The sequence below is a fragment of the Achroia grisella genome, unplaced genomic scaffold (genome assembly GCF_030625045.1).
Source record: "Achroia grisella isolate CSIRO2021 unplaced genomic scaffold, CSIRO_AGI_Agris_v1 utg546, whole genome shotgun sequence".
In the NCBI taxonomy this organism is placed as follows: Eukaryota; Metazoa; Arthropoda; class Insecta; order Lepidoptera; family Pyralidae; genus Achroia; species Achroia grisella.
In genome coordinates this window covers 5,768,410-5,792,167 of record NW_026712931.1, presented here as the reverse complement: position 1 = coordinate 5,792,167, position 23,758 = coordinate 5,768,410, and the positions used below count along the sequence as shown (strand labels likewise).

Below are 23,758 nucleotides of genomic sequence, written 5' to 3'. Positions count from 1 at the left end.
TCTAATAATATTGTCCGGCAATATATATTTCTGGTAGTTTGATTTAACATAATAGTATTATTTAAAAGTGCATTAATAAAAATAATTTATTTATATTATTTTTATTATAATTATGTTGAAAAAAGATTATTTGTATTTCTATTTGTACACACAAACATAGAAATATTGGATATCGATTCACTGGGTGCTCACTGTATAATATACATGTATTAATTTTGCCATAGTTTCTGATGACCAGTGCTTTCTGTTACATAAAGCGTCTAGGTTAATATTTAGTGCCAAGTAGGTATACCTAAAAGTTAACTAATAGAAACCTCTACAAGGCATTATACTTGAATTCAGTAAAATAGTTTTTTAATAAACGAGTGTAATAAAGTATAAATAATATATTCAATAACATGACAGTACTCTAAGCATATTAGATAACGTACGCATCCCCAGCCTTCTGGCGTTTTTAATCTCGGGATTTTTCCCATTTCCACGACGTTGTCTGCATTAATGAGGACTCCTTGAGACACCAACATTCACGTTTTAAGAAACGTTGTCACGTGTGAGAGTATTATTTTTCTACGAGAATCTTAAATAACAAGGCTCTTGTATATGCAATTTTAACCAGTTGTTCAGGTTTTTTTAATAAGGTCTTTTTAGAATCTTATATTAGGTTTAATTTTAGACTATTTAGGTATGATTTACGAAATTTAACGATTTAAAGTTCGTTTAAAGTAGAGTCTAAATATTGTGTAAAATAATAGTAAAGATCCTGTTCTATGTTCATTATAGCCATTATTATACAATGTCGTCAATTACACTTAATGTGATAGTTAAAACATATAAAGTTATTAATAAATAATATTAAAGTTGCTTTTATCTCAATGATTCTATACTTTGTTCTTCTTACATTATTGTAACAATACCATATATTATAGCGCCTATTTTCTTTGAATAGCAATAAGTTGTATTTCTTCGTAATTGGTACTTTATTACTCAAAATAATTGCAAACACGATAACGTAACTCGGTCACTCGATGATAATAGGTATATTATATATATGTATATTAAGTAATTTTACAATTTTGTATATTTGTTTGTGAATCAATTAGTGTCCAGAAATTATTGTTAATATTGTAGTTTATGGTTTTATAGCTAACTTGTGCTAACTACCTTGTACTAAGTGTTGGTTACTCGTGAGTAGGTACTTTAATTATGTAAGCGTAAAATTGAATGTCATAATATCTATAATATCTTTCTCTGTTTTAAGTTTATACAACAAAGCAGTAATCAAATTTAATATAAGGAACAAGTCGTCTTTCTATTATAATTAATACCAAAATGCGACGTATTTTTATTTAGAAATTTCTTACTTTATAAAATGTTCGTATGTCTTTGTTGTTGAATAAAGACGACTTGGCTTTTAAGGTTTTCATTTTTCCGCAGTCTAGACGAGCGGGGTTTACGTTTCGATGAACCCTCGGCGTCCTATTATTTTGTGATATAAAATGTTTTGTTCCGCAATTTACCATTTTGTCGCAGTAATTTCTCGCTAAGATTAACTCCTTTGTGACAGGGTAACAATACGTCGTACTAGTTGGCAAGATGTATAATTTCTGTCGTTCCACATCATATCCTAAGTGTGTTTTTCACAATATTTACTGTACATTAAGAACATTGTAACCATTCATTAGTTAATTATGTATTTTTTATAATAATTGAAATCGAAAGAAAACTTAAAATTATAGATCTAATCAAATTAAAAAAGTTAATGGCATTTTTACAATCCATTCCATTGTTGTTAAAAATGGGTCTTCCTATAGGTCTATTTTTACTACATTCAGTATGTTACGACGCATATATTATATTACATTTAATGTACTTAGAAAAAAAGTATTATCAACTTTTAAACTATTTAAAATTTCTTTATGAATGATAATATTGATTATAGATACACATACATATATTGCTAGTGTTATCATACAAAACTGTTAGGAATTAAATTCATCACTGCGCTAGAAAATGAACCCTGACAACGTAGGGTTAACACAAAAGAAGCCTACAAAAAATACATGCGTCGGGATGAGCTTTCTAAGTTATTGCCTGGAGGCGCGGAAAGCCTGCGGTGTGTTGTAATTACAACCATATTGAAACTAGGGAAGGTACTATGAGTATGTCATCTGCCTAACGGCTGAAAGACGAGGTAATTTCCAAGGTTTCAGTCAACATATTTTTAAATTAATTCTGAGATAGATCCTCAGTTGAGGAAGCGCATTTTTTTAAATATGCTGTTGTTCTTAGTACATTCAAATACATTATGTATTTAATGGTAACTTTAGTGAAATTTTAATATCATTTTAAACAGTAGACATATAGTTTCAACACATTTCATATTATTGATTAGCCATTAATAATGTTACTTGTCTATTTGGTATCTGCCATCTACCACCGCCTTATTTATTTCTATTTGAAGGCCTCGGTGTTCTAGCGGTCTAGCACACCGCTTTACGTCCGATGGTCGCGGGTTCGATTCCTCGCTCGGCACAAACATTTGTATTCATCAGTATAATTGTTTGTATCGGTCTGGGTGTTTTCTATGTATAATATTTATTTTATTTTTATTTATAACTCTTTATTGCACCTTAAAAACAATCCAAAGAAAAAACAATATTCATAATATACAGAAAGGTAGGCTAGGCACAAAAGGCGGTCTTATCGCTAAAGCGATTTCTTCCAGACAACCTTTGGGTAGAGGAGAAAAGACAGAAGGTGGTGGATGGCGCAAGACAGAATGAATGGACATGAAAAATAATAGTAATATGTCATATATATATCCATATATATATATATATATATACATATATACACATAACATAAATAAATATACATACATTATACATAATATAAATATAAATATAAAATTAAAAAAGTAAATTAGTAATAATACACAGTAACTAAGCAATGTGCAAATAAGAAAGAGACAATTTAGTAGAAAGGAAAGGATAGTAGAAAGACAATTTAATGAGAGAGATAGTGTGATTTTACAGCATTTTTAAAAATAGCTAATGATTGAGCGCTACGTATGGAGGATGGTAGTGAGTTCCACAGTCGCACGGCGTACACAGCGAAAGAATTGGTGTAGAAGGAGGAAGTATGGGAAGGAGTTTTAAGACATAGGTTTGTTGCACTGCGTAAGCCATGATTTTGTGCCTCACCGAGAAATACAAATTTTTCTTTGAGCTAATAAGGAGTTGCAGGGTTAAAAAGAATTGAATAAAGAAGAGAGAGGATATGCCAGTCCCGGCGTAGACGTATAGGGAGCCACTTGAGCTGTGAACGAAACTGAGAGACATGGTCATATTTGCGTAGTCCAAATATAAACGTAATACAAATATTTTGAAGGCGCTCAAGTTTATTTAATTGGACTTCGGTGAGATCTAAGTAGCAGGTATCGGCATAATCGAGGATAGGAAGAAGTAAGGTGTGTGCAAGCGAAATTTTGGTGTCTATGGGCAGGAAATTACCCAATCTTCTGAGTGAGCCTGCGGCCATGAAAATTTTCCGACTAACCTCAGCCATTTGAACTGACCATGACAATGTTCTGTCAAAGTGGATGCCGAGATTTTTGACACTGTCACTATACTCAATACATACTCCATCCAACTCTATTCGCGGAAGGGAACTCCAATTTATTTTGGCTATGTAACGTGGGCTACCGATAATTATGGTCTGAGTTTTTGCCGGGTTTAAGGCCAAACCGAAAGATTTAGACCAGTTAGATATTACGTCCAGATCTCTAGTAATTGTCTGTATAGCAGTAGTAATGTCACTTAACGAAGCTTGTGTATATATCTGAAGATCATCTGCATAAAGGTGGTATGAGGAATGAAGTTGCATGGTGATAGAGTTAATGAATAACGCGAAAAGAAGAGGAGATAAGACGCCACCCTGAGGAACGCCGGCAGAAGTATGACACCACGATGAAAGGGTATTGTCGATACGTATACGTTGCCGGCGCCCATACAGGTAACTACGAAACCAGTCAGTTACCATTGGAGATATGTTGATTGAACGCATGCGTGCTAACAGAATGTCAATATCTACAGAATTAAACGCATTACTAAAGTCCAGTAATGTAAGAACTGTTAGTTGCAAATTATCCATTCCGTGCCGGATGTCATCAGTGATTTTAACTAAAGCAGTAGTCGTACTATGGCCAGGTCTAAAACCTGATTGGAGTGGATTTAATAAGTCATTTCTTGATAGGAATTTACTCAGCTGATCATGGACAATTCGTTCAAGGGCTTTAGAAAGAAAAGGAAGAATTGAGATAGGACGGTAATGGGAAAAAGAAGATGGCTTACTATTTTTGGGAAGAGGAATAATATAGGCATCTTTCCGAATGGGAGGGAAAAAACTAGAGGATAGAGAGTTGTTGAAAATAGCGGAAATACTAGGGAGGATAATATCAAGGATGGGGTGGACCATAGCACGACCAACACCATCAGTACCCATGGCATCAGAGTGGATAGATAACAGGCTCTTCTCAACATCACAATTAGTAACCTGACTAAACTTGAAACATGGATAATCAGGAGTTGGTGTAGTAGAAAGGAAATTTAATGTATTTGTTTTAATGTTGTTGTCAATAACAACGGAAGATGAGAAGTCCCTGTTAAGGTTGTCTAAGTCGACATCGAAAGAACTGTTGATAGAATTACGATTTTTACCAACTCCTAGAGATTTGAGATATTTCCAGACTCTGGCTGGATTACCATTCTCGACAGATTTATGAATATGGCGACGTTGTGCCTCTCTACACACCTTATTGCAGTGATTTCTAGCTTTGATATATTGTTCTCGATATTTATCTGGGTCAGATTTAAATTTAGCTTTCGCCTTGTTTTTTATGGCCTGGATGTCCCTGATTTCCTTTGTTAACCACGGCGCAGGTAGATGCTTCACACGAATAGGTCGAACAGGAGCATGGCGATCATATAGGTCAGTGACAATTTTGTTAAACATCTCCACCTGATTTTCGACAGATGCTGTATTATGAACTGAGGTCCAATCAATATCCAGGGCATCCTCACGCAAAAGATTTAAATCGATAGCACCAAAATTACGCTGCAAGAGGATTTTATGTCTGCGTTTTGGAGGACGTATTCTGAAAGATAGGAAAATAAGGTCATGAAATGAAAAGGCATCCGCAGTGTGTTGACCATGTTTATCGACGAGATTAGGAGAAGAGACGAGGATAAGATCTAAAAGGGAAGGTTTGCAGCTAGGGAAGTAATGCGTGGCATGCAGGGGTAGGATAGTAAGGTTACAGGAATTAGCTACAGAGCGGAGACGATGTGAGCGATAATCGTTTTTTATAAGACAAGTGTTAAAGTCTCCTAAAATTATTGTGTGCTCATAGGATGGGATCATATTCTCTAACAGGTTTTCTAAAGGAGTAAAGTAATCAATTGTAGGAGAAGGACTATAGACAACGCCTAGGAGGATTTTGGAATGAGAAAGACTGACTTCAGTGAAAAGGTGTTCTGCTTCAGTGGAGGGATTGTTACTACTTGAGCAGGAAATTATATTGTATGGAATATGTGAACGCAGGTAGATAGCAACACCACCACCACCCTTACCAATACGATCGTTTCGGATAAGAGCAAAGCCAGGCAATGAGTAACAGGAAGATGGGAGACAAGGCTTCAGCCAAGATTCAGATACTAAAATAGCATGTATATTACTGACATCAAAAGACGCCAGCATATCTGGGAAATGAGCAGGAATGCTCTGCGCATTAATATGCACAACATTAAAATTTTTATTTACAGTGGCAAACTCAGCTTGCAGAATTTCGTCTAAGGGAGTAGGTAAACTATAAAAGCTGGTGTCACTAACGCTAGAAGAAGCGGAGTGAAAACTTTCGTTTTGCATCATTGACATCATTACTTGCACAAATATATACTTATAAAAAATAAATCAATAATATACAATAACAATAAATTAAGATATACCTAACTATAATAATAATAAAAAAAATAAAAAAAAAAACAAAGACAGTACCTCTACCCGCCAGTTGAACAGTAAGATATGGACACATTTTTACAATTCGGTACGATATTACAAGTAAGTATTGATTCAACAATTAACTTAACATTGCATATAAAAAAAGTAGTATTAAGTAAAAGTAAATAAGTAAAGTAGTAAAAACAAGGTAAAATAACGATAAAAAATAATTTTTAATCATAGATTCGATGTCTATGATTGATGGCAGTATGAAATTACATAGATCGAAGTGAAAGAGATAAACGTAGTGATTTCAAGTTCCTCCTCTAATAATGTGACTGTTACAATGTTTCGCGGTCTTTGACATATAACATGACGTATGACAGATGTCAGTGATTAATTATTAAGTTGTCAAACCAAACTATCAGGAACGTCAACATGTATATCAGGAATAATATAACACTAACAAAAATTAGGAAAAAAAGTAAATAAAATAGAATTGTGAAGTGAGTTACGTATTAATTCAGTAATAAAACCATGAACTACCTACATTTCAATAAAAGTAAAATAAGAGGAAGTTACGAACAGTTTTGAAACTAGATATGCTTACATAGAACTCACATTACTTAAATGATTACAGTATAAGAAGGAACATCACAAACACTCAATCACAATCACCTTCTAGCGACTCGCTTGTTGCGGGCCGCTACCGCAGCAGAAACCTTCGGTGCAACTGACCCTCTAGCTTCTGGTGTAACCGAACTGACAGCTTCCGGCGCAACCGCAGCAGCGGCAGAAAGAGTGCCTATAAGTTTGTTTACCTCCGTTATGGTGGTGATCCGATGTTTTGTGCCGTCATCTCCGGCGATAAACACAAATCCATCGCGTGTCCAGCACTTCTTAATACCAAAGTGGCGTCGAGCGCACATGAAAGCCTCGTGTCTCCCTTTAGTTAAAAACTCAGAGACTGTGATACCAGTATCCTTGAGCCCAGTCTTAGCAAACCAGATTTTATTCCGTAAAGCAAGATCTGAAAATTTTACCAGGATAGGACGAGGCTTGTCACCAGATGTTCGTCCCACTCGGTGACATCTGCTGATGTTAACTACAGTGAAACCTGGGATCTTCAATTTGTCTGCAACAACTTTGACTACATCTTGCGAAGTATTACTGCCACTGGACTCTTGTACCCCATGTAATAACAAGATCTTTCTTCGACTTCGCATCTCAAATTGGTCCATCTGGTTAGCTAGCAGTTCAAGCTGTTGCTGAAGGTTGCAGAAAGTACTTGTGACGAATGTTTGGAATACTGCAAAGTCAGCAGTTATCGAAGACACAGTGCTTGGTGTGGTGCTTGGTGCTGTGCTAATCTTTTGCAAATCATTTTGAAAGACGGCCATCTTTTCGTTTAATTGTTCCATATATAATATAATATTTTTCCTAAATATATACATATATATAATATGTATATATTTAGGAAAAAAAAATCTATGTATTTGTATCAGTTGTCTAGTACCCATAACACAAGCTTTAGCTAGCTTAACTTAGGCCTAGATGGCGCTGTGTGAATTGTCCTGAGATTATTATTATTATTTAAACTAGCAACAGAGTATGTAAGATATAATATTTGAATTTGTATATGTTATTTTTTGGTCCCTTGTATGACATTTAATTTCCTGAACGCTTCCTTTAATATTTTCCTTTATTCTGCTCAAAAGAAAACTTGGGTATTTCCATATTATGTACGACGTCACTATAGGGTTGTCACCTGTAAGAGTGTTAACATAAATTTTCCTGTATTCCTATTGTTGTGATGCTTATAAAATGTACATAGGTTCTATATTGAAAAGACATGCCGCAAAGCTAGAATAGATTCTTCCTTTTAAAGCAAGGCTCTTGAAAGTTATGTGTTCGTATGGTAGATAAACAATATTACTGGACTGTAGTTTACGGTTTTGTGACACATACCTATATTGTTTTATATTTTTCTGTTCCTATATTATTGATACTTATTCCGTAGAGAATTCTGTATCCAACCAATATCAGATTTATTAAGTATTTACTTTCGCATTATTTTAAACTAATTGATATTATTTATTAATAGGTTTTTTTTATTAATCATTTAGACTGTATGTTAGAAGATTAGATTTAAGAAATTGTAATTATAGATAATTAATGTATAAAAGTATCTGTTTGTAACTTTCCTTCATTTGTTTTTTTTTATTTCATTCATTCTTATAGTATATAATACACTTATTTAAAAAATTAATTTAAATAAAATTATCTATCTGTCTGTGTCTTTATTCTTGCTAAACTCTGAAACGGATGGATCACTTTTGTTTTAGAAATTTTATTTTATTTATTATATTATTGAACTTATGTTTTTTGTTGCATTTTTAATAACACTATATGTGTACTAAAAAGGGTTATATCTCCCACCCCTAAGATATAACCAAATATGCCTAACGTAGATTTGCCTATATTCCGTATACCTTACCTTCAGTACTTCCGTACCTTCAGTTTCACACATGACATATCTCATTTCCATGTTAGTTGAGCTTATCATTTGATATCTATTATACCTTTTCTGTTAAATATATATATTATTATGGAGCTATTTCGAAAAGATGTGAATTAAATGAACGTCGATGAGATTGCTCTCACTTTACTTCAGATTACTTGCCGGTCCGGTGATTACCTACACTTGCTAAATGAAGATTCTGAAATTCAGTTTTCAAGGATAATGTAGCAATAGCGTAATTGTGGTACAGTATAATTTTGCTAACGAAAATCAAATCGTTAATAATAAAATATAGGTGTGTCAGATATAGACAAATATTTATCAAATTAATTTTCATACGAGGGTAAAGAAGATTAGTATTTGTAATAATACATTGAACTTTAAGAATAATCCTGAAATTTATTTCGGGGCTGAAGAAGTTTGGTACCTAAATATCAAAGAATATATTTTGCAAAATATATATATATATATAATATAATACTATTAAGGTTTCTCAAGGGCCGGTAATGCTCACGTGACACCTCTGTATTTCAGGTGTCCATAGACTACGTTAATCATTCACAGTACGGTTAGCGTCAGATGGGTCATATACAAGTTTGCCATTATTGTAGTATTAAAAAAATGCTTACGAGAGGAGATCCGCTGCTTTCCAAAGTATATTGTATAGTGTTAAAATTAATATCTGTTTTTATTAATCTAATTTAAAACATACGCAATATATATTGATAGACATATTTAATGCTATAATTCGTTGAAAGCAATTTTGACTTTGTATGTCGTTAAACAGCGCGCTATTATCAGTACACGAGCCAGTATTAACTCGTTCTGAATAGGTTAGATAACAAACAACGGTTGTCATATCACCACAGTTACTTGCTTTCATGTTGTTACCTTTGTATCAAAGGTAGGTGTATGTATACATATACATATATATATATAGAAAAGACAGTAGATACGGACCCAACTGCCAAACAACTCTTGTGCGGGAACAGAATACACTAGTTAGTATAAGTTATTTATAGTTTGAATAACTTAGTAGCATGAAATACAAATAAACTTGTAGATTATCTACAAGTTTATTTGTTTTGCCTATGTTATGCCATACAAAAGATGGGTCTTTTGTATGGCATTATTTTAGTGATTAGCGTATTTTCACTACAGTAATCTCTGATGCTGCGGTCTCTGCTCTGTAGTCAGAGACACTGTCAAGTATCACTTTTGTGATTTTGTGATTCATTTCAAAATTGACATGCCCACATTTCTGTAAGAATATATGAAACCGTACCGTAAGCCAAGCCTGCAGCCGCCTCTTGGTTTGTTTTATTATCCATGGTCACCTTCAGAGAATTAGTTCGAAATTTTGAATGTGATATCACATAAAATCGGCTACATTTAACTCCTCTTTTCCAGTATTATAAATTGCAGTTACTTATAACAAAACATAGTAAATCATCGCCACTACTTATTTTCTCGTTAAATGGTCTGTTTGTATTGCTCGGCGTCTCACTTCCTCCCCGATCAATAATATCGTAATGGCTGCTATATATAATATAGCTTATTTTAGTTCCCGCTAATAACAGAGGTTCAAGCTATCGCGGCATTCCGAACGATAAAACACGGCGAAATTGCCACATGCCAGGATTAATGTGTGTATTAGGGTGGATATTTTATAAAACACTACGTACCGTTCCTTATAAGCTATTGTACCTAAATAAAAGACGTGATTTTATCCGTACAGTTAGTATAAAAAATTAGTAAGGTATAATGCATTTTAATCTGTACAGCTATAAAATTTATCAACATATTTTTGTAATCTGTAAACATTTTAAAATTTAAGGTATAAATATATTTTCGCACTAAAACGAACATCCAATTTTGATTAATTTTAGGCGAGTAATTCTGCGATCACCGGTACCGCAATGAGCCGAATGCGACTGATTAAAAAAAATTGTCCGAATGACTGAACCAACCGTTATAAGTTAGTCATACACGTAATATTTAAGATGTAGATGGATATAGATTAAGCTAATTCCGTTTATTTGATCAATTACTATATATCTTACAACGCAAGCATCCTTATGTCTAAACCTATCTATGTATCTATAGGTAGCATATTTATATATTAGTGCCATATAAACACTTATTGTAACTATGGATCACCTTTTTAGGGTACCGTACCTAATATTACAAATGAACCGCACATTCTTTTCCCCGTTTCATTTTTTCGTCGATCATATAATATATTTCAGCGCATTATCAGGAATAGTGAAGTCTACCTTAACAACATTTTACTGAATTGTATTAGTAAAATAAAAGGTGAACTTTTAGTAGTATTAAAGATTACCTTCTAATAATAACTTCAGATAGAGATTTATTATAAATTTATATATTTCTGTTTATCGATCGTCTTTCACTTTATACATTTTGTTTCAATCGATCGTAAGATACCCATAATAGGTTATCAGTTGGATTCGCTTCGATAAGACGAGCGGCCGTCATCGAAGTATCCTTGATTCATTACATTTAATAAATATTGATTCAGTTGTAATTTTAGATAGTGTACATGTTTGTTTCTGTACTGAAATTAATTTAAAAGTGAAGTGTCTAGTGATTTGTTTCAGAAATTGTGATCGTTGTGGTATTTGTGATTTTAATGTCTTTTTTAATGGTGTTAGTTTGTTAATAAACATAAGGTTATTGTGAGGCTATCAAATATTAACAGCACCGCATTTGCTGACAATGAAGCGATCGTTATTGAAATTTACAATGTAACTTTTACCGAGAATAACATTTCATTATCGTTAACAATGTCTGAAATGATGGAATGAAAAATATATAAAAATTAAATAACAATACAACGTTGTATTATAATTATTAACATAACAGCATAACTATTTCACTAAAATTTTCCCCACATCAATATGTCGAATATTTTCAGTCAACTGTATTTTTTGTGGTCTATTACTATGACAGGTTAATTTAAAAATAAAACAATTGATAGGTTTTATTCCCATGTCAGTCTTATTAAATTTTATTAATATTACTCAAGAATGTAGTCATTAACGCTTTGCCTTTATCACATCATCAATGCAGTATATATATAAATATATACAATTGTTATTAATGACCGTCACGACATGCCGGATGCAGTTACCACTGTAATATCTCCATTACACGATCCATTGCTGCAACATACCGTGACACCAAATGATATAGGCCCTCATCTGAACTCTAATACAGAGTATAAAAGGATCAAGTTAAAACAGGCAACTATATTCTCTAATTTACGAGTAGATGATGCCCACAAATGATTCGATTCAATTACTTAAATGTGTTGGTTGAAATGACAAAGCACGTTGTTCGATATAAACCAAACTCTTTTATTTGTAAAAATATACGTTCTTTTATTTGTATAATATTGTTACACTATTTCGAAGGTAAAGTAGGAAAGTTTCCGAGCAGATATGTATGTTCTGTAGTAGTGACTTATACTACTTATAGGATACAATTATTGCAGGGTACTATCTTTTGAGGTTATATATCTATCTTTCACAATTTCTCATCTCTGATCTTCTGTCCTTATAACCATCCACATTAATATACAATATATTTTTTTTTGCCATTGTCTTCACGTCATATGCATATTAGAAGACAAACAATTTTATTTACTTCTCTGAACCCAGTGCTACTTTTATACTAATACTCTCTCTAATAATTTCATATGAGTTTGTAACTTGTTCATCCTTGTCACACCATACATCGATCATAACTCTACCTACACTTAAAATATCAAAATCAGGGAACATTAATCATTAGCTGCATAGGTAACGATACATACATAGGTAACTATAGCAACGGAATTACTGCGGTAGTCAGGTACAGCAATCCTCTCGTTGTTGAAATACGGGAGCCGCCGGCTTTTCCGGGTAGCGCGGAAAATGCGATAGCGGCTGCGCGCCGCGCGCTCTTCCGGCTGCTTTGATTAACAATTTACGATTTTCAATTGTATTATATGTTGTTCATTTCAACTTCCCTTTAATTATAATAGAGCAGTCATAAATGTAATTTTACTTGAAATGAAATTACTTGCTATATTCTTTAAAAGACATTTTTCCTATTCTTTTTTTGTGATTTTTTGCGGTAACAATATTGTTTTATTAATAGATACTCTACATATATTTTTATGAGTATGGTAACATTGGGTCTGAATGTACTCGCTCAGATTTTATTTACAATACAAAATTGTTGTTATATGTTAATATATATTTAGATAGATAGTAGAATTTATAATTGGATAAAACATACATACAACCATATATATGTATATTTTAATATCAAATTTTTATATTTAATAAAAACTTAATAGTCGTTAGATGAACTTGCCAACTTTATTATGAAATGGAATATGTTTCCAAACTGTTTAATATGGATGCCTAAGATACTCAATTTTAAATTACATTCCTCCGTTATTAAATAGTGAGGTGCTTTTGAGGTAAAGGCAGAATATGCGAGACGGTCGATGTCCTGAGTTTCGACGATGAATTGGTCTGGTAGATATAACTACGTCTGTACATAAAGCTAACTACAGTTGCAAGCAGACATTATACGGACTGAAAGCGTAGAATACATAAACCCGAAACCACACGTTTGTAGTTTGAACTCAAATGACAATATACGTCAAAGTGATATTCGCATTCATGAATAATTTCACTACATTTCGATTGTATATTAAATAAGGATAGATTTGTACAAATTATTTATTCCAATACTAAAATAATTATATATAATACAATTATATAAAAAATATTTATTAATATAGTACTATCAATTATATGTACAAAATGTACACACTTCCATTAAACTGCATTATTTTTTCCCCTGGACAATTTACACAATGCCAACGTGTCAAGATCTTGTGTTATGAGCACTAGACAACTAATATAAATCCCTAGATATTTTTTATGAATATAAATAAATTATATTCATAAAAAATTATATATAGAAAACGTCAAGTCCGATACAAACAATATTTGTACAAATATTTGCACTGTGCGAGGAATCAAACCCGCGACCATCAGAAGTAAAGTAGTTATTAAATTATTATTTAGTTGTTTAGCTTCGAAATTCAGGTTTACGTTTAAAACTATTTTTTTACCGTTCTTAATTAACGTACATATATTGAACTGTATACTCATATGAATAAGTATATAGGTATATACTTATTACTTTTTAAAAGTGTGTTAGTAGGTACTAACACACTTTTAAACATACATATGTATACAGACATACAATACATATTTAAATTACTCATACATTATATTGTAATTATTTATTTTGAACAATTGTCTTTTTCAATTTATTTATCAAATATTGTTTTATTGTTGATCCTTTATCGTTGTTGTTATTGTCGTAAATACGAAATATTTTTCCGAACATTGTTTATTTTTATATTTATTGATTGCATATTAATTACACATCGCATTTCCACGAAAATACATATATCAAAACATATTCTGCTTACGACATTTCTGTGTGTAATGCTTTTGTGTAAATTCCTATGATATTGTCATATACAAAAAAATTGTTTTACATGTTTCACAATGTAGTACATGTAAAACTGGATTTGAACGTTCTAATGGGATTAGACATGTTATATATAGGTACTTATAATTAATAAAAGTCACATTTTCCTGTGGAAACTCTACACGTTATCAGTAATGTATTGGAGTGAATAATCTTCTGACGTGGTTACCAAGTAAAATAATTACGGTTTCAATGCACATGCGATTTATATTATTATCAATAGATAAAATAGATGCTAATTAATAACTTAATTTCATAGTGATAAGTGTTTGTTTTAAAGTTTTCCGTTATCTATCTATTTTTTGACTATATTGTTCAATTAATGAGTTATGAAAATCTCTAACCTAATCTATATATTTATGTACGTTTACATTTGTTTTCATTACATGTAAGTAAAGCAAAAGTTGCTTCTAATAGTACTTTTTGTACCTACCTACTTGATAGTCACAGCTTGAATTATAAGGCCCTTTAGAAATTTAGTTTGTTATTTATAAATATGACTATTACTATTTCCAGCTATTAGTCCATAAAATGAAATTTCAAAATAATTTTATTTAAATTAGATTATATACTAATGATGTCTATTTACAGGCAAGCCCTAGAATGTTTTCGCGTAGGTTTCCAAATAAAATATTGTCTTTGAATTTTCAACCGATTTATATATTGTCCTTACTATACTGTTTCCTAATATGAATATAAACTTTTGTTTTGATATTATTAATGTAAACGTATCTGTCTGACTGCCTTTCTATTACTTTTTCATGACTAAACGTCTGAATCAAAAGTTTTGGCGTTAAGGTATGCATTATGAGGACGAACATAAGGTATCTCTATTTTAAATACAACCTGACAAACAATATGAGTAAACAGGAGGTAACAAATAGTTTATCACAAACAACTGTAACTTGCAAACTATATTTTAACATGGAACCAGAGATGTGGATAGTTATAGTACAAACAAACTAACAGACAGTCTCTACGCCGGTATAATGAGCACGATGTCGGCTTCGCACCCTTTGTTTGCCCGCACAATGCAGTCTGAGTGCAATCGGCGACAACTCTGAAATGAAAACTGAAAGTTTGATACAATGCATAGCGTCATAAAGCTTGTACACCATGTCGCCTTTTATTCCCTTTTGTATTAAACGGATACATAAATATGTATGCCCATTGTCGTATTGTGTTACATCATTCGAGTTAACGTTGTTATTGAATCAAGATTTATCGTGGCTGCGAGAGTCGCATCGAATTTGCAATCGATTCGCTTTGTACGCTCATATTTCAGAAGATAACTGTACTGCATGCACGCCGAGTTTGTGTATTTGACGGTTATGCAGTTGAGGGATGGTTTATTGCGGTGTTTGTTAAATCATATCTAGTTTGGAAGGCTATATAGTCTCACATAAATAAAAAATATTCACTCATACTGTATACACATACATATATCATTTGCTCGAGTAATGACTACTGATTCGACTATTTTCTTATGACAGAATTGCAATGGCATATGCTGATGATATGATAAACCTAAATGAATAAAGATATTACAATTAGATTTAATTTGACATAACTACAAAATCAAGTGAAAACTGTATTTGTGTGAAATATCTCAAAATATTTAAGTCCATATTTTACACTTTTACAAGAAAACAGACATAAAACTATACTACAGACATAGAATATGACGTAACATACACACAAAATAACGGACAAAATAATGTATTTCAGTTTTTGTTGCAGTTTTTATTTTTACAATAAATTCATTTTATAAATACGATTCTATTCTAAAAATGATTTATCGATATGCTTAATATTTAAATTAAACTCACACCGTTATGTACATAGGTATATATGCATATATGTATGCGTAATGAGACTCAAATTACAATTAATTGAAGTTGTTTAGTATTAAACAACTAGCCAGAAAAGCTGCATCGTTCGGGCTTTTCGTACTATGTCTACAAATGCCCCTACCACATATTTGAATGTAATTGTACTATTATAATTAATGAATTAAAAATACTTTCGAATATGTTTAAAAATAGAAACCAGGATATTGGAACCAAGAGGTTCAGTTACATAAAATAGTGCATTAAAAATGTTTTGTATTTTTGTTGTAAAATATTTTTACTGAATACCTAAAGATTTATTTGTGTCACGTAGTGTCTCAACTTCAACTTTCTTCGACTTTTTCGTCGATAGGTACGTGTTAACACGTTCGTTGTTTCTTTTGTTGTACATTTCAATGAATAATTTATATATAGTGGTAAATAAATAAGTTTTAAGTGAGTATCACTTTACCGTACAATAATATAACGCGACTTTCCGTAGTAAAAATAATAAACATGTTTCGTTACTAATGGTCAATTTTTACTTTGTAACAAAATGACTTCACATGCGCATTTTGATGTTTCTATTATTGCTATGGATTTATAGTATTATGTTTAACGTAGTGGTTTACAAATTATAAATAACTTAATAATAAGCTATTTCTTAATGTATCTGTGAATAAGATATCGTGGTAAGATTTTGTAATCTCAAAGTAAAAACTGACTTAAATATTTAATATTGGGGGTAGAGACTCCAATTCATATTCATATTAATATATAATATTATAGAATAGTGAATTCTTTAATTTTCGTTCAAATCGAGTTGAATTCTAGTTCAAATAGTAGTATCCGTCTCGTTACCTCTGAAACGCCCGCCCGCCCTACAGTCTCGTCTCGCTCTCCGTAAAGCGAACTCGCGTCGAAACCATATGCAACTGTAAACAAGGCTCCACGCGTTCTTTGTTATTAAACGGTAGGTAATTTTTATCTTAATACGATTATATTACGACATATAATTAAACTTAAGCTATTATCATACCCCGAGGTAATATTTATTTTCTTTATAGTTATTTTTTTTATTATTTATTTTTACATACTATAATATGTAGGTATATGTATTGGGGTGAACGCATGAACTTGTTTATCTCTATTAACTATAATGGTGTATGGTTTTAATTATTATGCCACCAAATATCCGATATAATTCTGATAATATGCATGTAGACAAATTACAGCAGTGAACTGCGCCTCTTTATAACTATTATTAATAATAATAATCATAATCTGTTCACAATTAGTAAAGTTTCAGAAGAATAAAACAAATTTAACTCCTATTAGCACCTTAAAGTCTTTGAAATGATCCGTGATGTGCAGTATTTGATTTGGCATCATTTAAGATTGAATTTATATTTCGATATAAATGTATAATAAATACGTGTATGTATGTATGATTTTAAATATATCCTTTAATTATTTTTTCTGCAAATGTTTAGTATTCGTTGTTAAGTTAGTACATTCTTTTTACTTAAAACCCTTTATTTCTCTTTCGTTGTTGACATTCAGGCTCATTATCAGTCGGAAGTAATTTCTTCACCGACTAACTGTAACGCCTAATTACACAGATAACTGCGTTTTTATCGTCGTTGAACTGTTCTCTTTGTTACTTTACTAAGTCAGGCATACATCTAACATTATAATATCCTTTACCAATTCTAAAAAAGAAGGTTTATGCACAATAATAAAAATTGTGATTATTTTAGAATCTATCTTAATACACATATTATGATTATGTATTAATTTTGAGCTGATATTGATGGAGTCTGTTAATGGAAAAAAACGTCTACTGTTGGAACTATGCTAATAAACATTATAATCAAAATTGATGTTTGCTTTTTGTGTAATAATATTTGTAGTTTATTGTAATAGTATTATTAGTATTAAAATATAAAATACATATATTTCTAATTTAGTTTTAACCAACGTGGTTTATATATTTACAAAAACGGAGTCAATATATTAGAAATACTATAATAATGTCAATAGAAGAATAAATAACGAATCAAAATAATAAGTTATTAAATAAAATAAGTCGCTTGTTCATTTGTTATTAATTTAAAGCAATTTAATAAAGAGGAAAGAATTTATATGTTATACATGTCTGCGAATTGTAGTATAAAATACGCAATAAAGAAAATAAAATACTTTACCACTTCTTAAATTATTACAAAATGTATATTTTTTTTATATATATGCCATTTGATAAGAATACTTAACAATTTGTATACAACATATTGAACTCTATCCTAATGAACCTGTTTACAAACAAATTAAACCTTATTCTTTGTACATAAATAATTATATTGTTTACTTGACTACAACACATGTACAATAACAATGATCAGGATAACGTGCCATTATTTGAGTAATATTTGTAACAGTAGTCCAGCTAGGCTCAGTCGTGTAATGAACGTGGACGGAACAAAATCAGTGACAGTTGTCTAGTGTCAACAAATCGCTCATTGTGGCAGAATGCGGTGCCAATAGTTCACAATAACCATTTTTTTATTTCTAATTTTAATTGTTTAATATTTTGTAGTAAATTTAATAACAAGACTGAGTGATTTTATAAAATCATAAGTCATATAGAGAATAAAATATCAATTTTATAATAAAGTCAAGATGCTGTCGTTGAGACCTTTTGAAGAGAGATTGTTCAATTTCAAATCTCTCAGAGAGAAATTTGAAGATACCAGGTAAAATACATTAATTTATTTGTAATGTTCCTTGTTATTAATAGGCTCGTGTGGTTTGAAATATGCCATTTTGTTCCTGATACACGAAATGTATAAAAATATGGGTATATTTTACATTATTTTTTAACTTAATTTAAAACTTTAGGTTTCAATCAAATGATACATAGACCAAAATAACGCATGATGCGTTTTGTATTTCTCTAATAGTTTCCTGTTCCAATGAAAATAGTCAATGCCTATTCAGAATAATATAGATTTACGTATAAACGTAATAACGATGTATTAATTATTTAGTTATATACTTAATTCAGCAGAATTTGGTTCGATAACATACTGTACAGAAAAAGAAACCGATTAATAATTAATTAAACAACATTATAATACAAAAATATTTGATTCAGATTTAATTAAATCTAGAATTCTATGAAAGAAATAAAAATCAAGAGGGTGGTAATTTCCTTCGTATCGAAGTGACATAAAGGTATTTTGCTTAATATAGCAAATTTAATTACATTATTCTATACCAATTAAAAATAATGCTTTTTTACTGTTAATTATAGTAAGTGAATCATTATTCCATATTTATGATGTCAAAATATTATATATTATTTTATATCTACAGAATAACATATACGCCATATAATATACAAATAATATACAAAATTGTATGTTTTGTTGTTAAATATAAAAAAGTATAACTTTTTTTTAGTATAACTTTTGTCCTATAGTAAACTCTAGTTATAAAATGAAATTATCTAATATAATGTAATATATAAGATTGCTTTTAGCAATAAGGCCGCCTTATTGTAACGATACATGTGTCCTTTGTTATATTGTTTGTGCTTCTTCTTTATTGTATGTTGCAAATAAAGTATATTCTATCTATCTATATTAATTTTACTTTCATCTAGTCTGTCGTGAACTGTATGTACTTATGATAACCTAAGAAAGGGACAATATCTATTTACAAACTGCATAAATCACAATAAGTTCAGATAAGATAACAGCGTAGGTCGGTTTCAAAGAAATGTTTAATCTATACGAGTCATCACTGTTATCTCGAATTAGGATAACATTTAGAAAGCATATTATATTGTATGCGTTTGTAATTTTCAGTCATGAGAATGTAAACAAGAAGATTTGTGTTAAAAAACAGTCGTCTCAAAAAGGGTTTGATTAACTTCATTATATGTTGTACTTTTTAATATTACTGGAAAAATGTGTCGTATATTTTTATTTAAAAAAATAATCAGTATTATTCAGACAATTAATGATAAATTGTAGTAACTAAAAATTAAAACGGTAAAAAATATTTATGTGTTACTCTAGTTTTTTTTTATTAATCAAATGAATTATTGTACTATATTTCTTTTTTTTTTAAGAAAAAAAAAGAAGAAAATTCTTTCTCATTGAACACGCTATCATATTTTAATAATTTGTAATGGACAAATATTGATTGTTCAGATATTTTAAACATTTGCTTCTTCTTTATCGACCTCATGTGCCTCTAGAATATAAACAGACAATCAATATATCCCAGTCAGACAGCCGAAATGGCAGGTATCGACAAGTTGTCTATAATTCACGTGTGTTTTTCGGATTGTTTGCAGGTTGGGCGGCGGGGTCCAACGGAGCGCGACGCATGCCGATATGCCGCACAGAGGGGGCACCATTGCAGAAAGGTAGAATATATTTTTGACAATACTATACTCTTATATTATTACATACTAAAATTCACCCTGTATAATACTTAAAAAAAAAGAATCGCAATAGAGTACGATGTGCCTTGAGCTTGAACTAGAGTTCATGGTTATCACAATAGTACTCCCGATTATACCATGCTATATTTTTTAATAATGCGGATAGCAGTGATTCTAGCGCCCTACATATTTTTCTAACTTGACAAATTTCATTAACTCATCCAGTAGTGAAAATGTAATAAAAAAATACAGATAAATAGTTACATTTTTTGGTTTTAATATTATATCAATATGGATTAAATATCACATTCTTTAAACTCAAAAGTGTATTCCACTGCACTGTCATATATATACATATCTTGCACTGTATGTACAGTATCCAAATTATAAGATATAAGTTGGATACTGTACATATAATTAAAAAAATAATTACAACATTAACTCCTTACACAAAGTTCTGCATTAATACATGCTCATAAATGCAAGTCATACCTACATATTCATAAATGCAGAACTTTGTGTAAGGAGTTGATGTTGTAATTATTTTTTTTAATTCAGACCAGTGTTTTCCTAAATTTTATAAAATAAAACGTTAAAACAAATGTGATATAGTCTATAACAAACTGACATCACATTAGACATAGTAGGTACTAAGTTTTGAAAATGGTATCTGTAATCTGACCTATTTAGAATACAAGGAAATAACCACAATCGAAGTATATTTCGTATAATGAAGAATTTAGTCGAACCAATTGAGCCCGCAGTTTTGTATGAGCTTTTTTAATTTTGTAAACCGTTTGGCATATAAATTCTATCAATCAAAACTAGTTTTTCCCCTATATCATCTATGTACAGACAGAGATAAGTTACATTTTTGTTCTGTGTATAGATTACTCTAAACAAGCTTAGCTTAGATGTTCATGTTGCTACAAAGTAAAGGTCAATTGAAATTGATTCGTCTGGACTTTTTAATCTTCATGAATGTCTATGACTCGGTCAGATTCTCCCAGACTCGTCTAATTTGCATGGAGCATAATGCTTGGGTTCCAAACATTGATATCTTATCTTAAAGTCATTAGAAGTAATGAGTTAAACCTACGAACAGACAAAAGAATTCCTAATCTATTACATTCTATTGATTCATTGTAACTCTCTAATGACTATGTCATATTTTTATTTTATTTTAAATGACCACTGCGTTGTAGTTTTTCCATAACAATTTCAAAAAATTTTAGTATATTAGGTACTTTTTATGACTCGGACTACAAACAATAGGAACAGATACAGAAGCAATGAAAAATATACATACTGATTTAAATTGCTATGCAGTATTTCAGTATGTTGTAAAAATAGGGATATTGTAATGTAGATGAATATTGCGCGGGTCGGCTAATATGGTACATATTAGCCCACCCCCGCAATTTCGCGCACTTAATTTAATTATCAAGCCAAACTATAAAGAAATTGATGAATTCATATTTACATTTTTGTTTATTAATTATTTTGAATTATATTCTACACGTTATTACAAGTAATTAAATCGTATTTTAAATAAATATATCGGTCCCAAATTACATGGAATAAAGGCAGGATGATGATATCATAACAGATAAGAGATCGTTGCCTACATATTTTTATCGACGCATTTATTCTATCAACAACAATACTTCCTCTAGTACTGTCCATCGGAAATCTTTTGTAAATCAATTTGTAGCTAACGACGCCGACTAAAGTATTGGTTTCATATATTTATTTTATTATTACTAAGACACATACACATATAAAATAAATCGTAAATTCATGTCGAGGTAAATACTGTCTGTCTGTTAATTTTTTTAGGAATTAGGATGACAAATTCACAGAAAATGTCTTTGTTTGTGGATCAACATAGGGAAAATTGTTATTATTATAATATTGTATGTTATAATATATAATAACTATTGATAATTATAAAAAAAAATGATAGATACTGTAATTAATATATAGGTAAATAAGTGGTATAAAACCTGTTATGAATGTCTACAATATTTTCATCACTATGATAAAGTTCTAGTCAATCAACGATATAAAATTCTGAATTGTTTTCTATTTCGATCATGTTTGCGCACAGTGTTCTGATATAATTTTAAACGGCTATCTTCAAAGTATTATGGTCATATAATACTTTGAAGAGAGCCGTTATAACTTAATGATTTATTATTTGATTTTAGTACTTAATGGGTTTTATTAAATCAATTTCTATTAAAATCAGATTTCCCTTTTACTTACGTACCTGCATCATCTAGTATTGTTATGTATATCTACGATTATTTTATGAAAACCTAACACTATTCCGTTATCAGTATATGTTTAGTGAATTGAATACCAAGTCCGTAGCTAGGGCAATGTTGTTTTAATGGGCCTTTAAAGAAGTGCCTACCTATATACAATCTTATAAAGTGAAATCTTTATAACCCACATTGCACTATGTATCATTATAATAAGCAATTTATTTTTTATTTTTGCAGGTTGGCAGCTCTGCAGGCAGCCGGCGCGAACGACTGGCGAGCTAGAGTCTGCCAACTCAGCCCGGAACGAGAAGACTCCAAAGCGATAGAACGGGTCAAAAACAAGATCAATGTTAGTAGACACTGATTGCCTATTAAATTAACGTTAAGTTAATTAAGCAATTATCGTTAAGTATTTAAAAAGCCAAAAATAACAGCGGTCTTCCAAATCCAGCGCCTAGTACATAAGTTTAGGTTTAGATAAGATATAATTTTAGAAACCCAGCGGATCAAGACATTGTAGGCTGTTGTCCCCAGAGAAGAAGCCGGGGCACAGGGGTTTTCGCCGAGCCCTTAATCTGCATCCTCCATATGGTGCAAATGACCCAAGTTAGTCAAGTTTACAAAAAAAATCAATATTTCTACGCAAATGTCTTCATTTTTAGATAATAATATACTTCAGTACAACTACCCCAATAAGACAAAACTACCTTAAATCAATAAGATATCTACACTATTAATAGGAGCTTTTTTTTTCTAACAATACGGTACTTCCATTAATGGGTCCTTACATAATGCACTGCGAAACTTTTTTCAGTACACGTGTGTACCAACTACATATAATGACTAGTGCGTACAAAAATTACGAGAGCACTTGTGCTTCTGTCGAGTTTGTTCACCATCTGTCGTCTTTTGTGGAACTAAAATGATCAGAAGTAGCAATGTGCTCATGCATAAGGTTTCCTTATAATTTTTGCAGTCACGTACTCATTTTATAAGAGCTCCATAGACGAAATAAACATGTCAAAGCTGTCAGATATTCCCAGGGTGGACAGTTTTAAGATGTTCTGAAAACTTTGCTTCTATGTTTAGAGTTAACTTAGCCACT

General features: G+C 31.1%; 2 protein-coding genes across 3 annotated transcripts in view; one reads left to right on the top strand and one right to left on the bottom strand.

Annotated features, from left to right (window-relative positions):
• LOC131848282 (supervillin-like) overlaps positions 1 to 23,758 on the top strand; it is a 110,763-nt gene that overhangs the window by 55,357 nt on the left and 31,648 nt on the right. For both annotated transcript variants that reach the window (XM_059198088.1, XM_059198087.1), the window contains 2 exons: positions 20,294 to 20,365; positions 22,891 to 23,002. In XM_059198088.1, coding sequence (XP_059054071.1) covers positions 20,294 to 20,365; positions 22,891 to 23,002 — 184 coding nt within the window. The remainder of the gene's footprint in view (positions 1 to 20,293; positions 20,366 to 22,890; positions 23,003 to 23,758) is intronic.
• On the bottom strand, positions 6,456 to 7,410 carry LOC131848283 (uncharacterized). The gene has a single exon (XM_059198090.1). It carries the CDS (start codon positions 7,395 to 7,397, stop codon positions 6,672 to 6,674), a length of 726 nt encoding a protein of 241 aa, XP_059054073.1. The 5' UTR covers positions 7,398 to 7,410; the 3' UTR covers positions 6,456 to 6,671.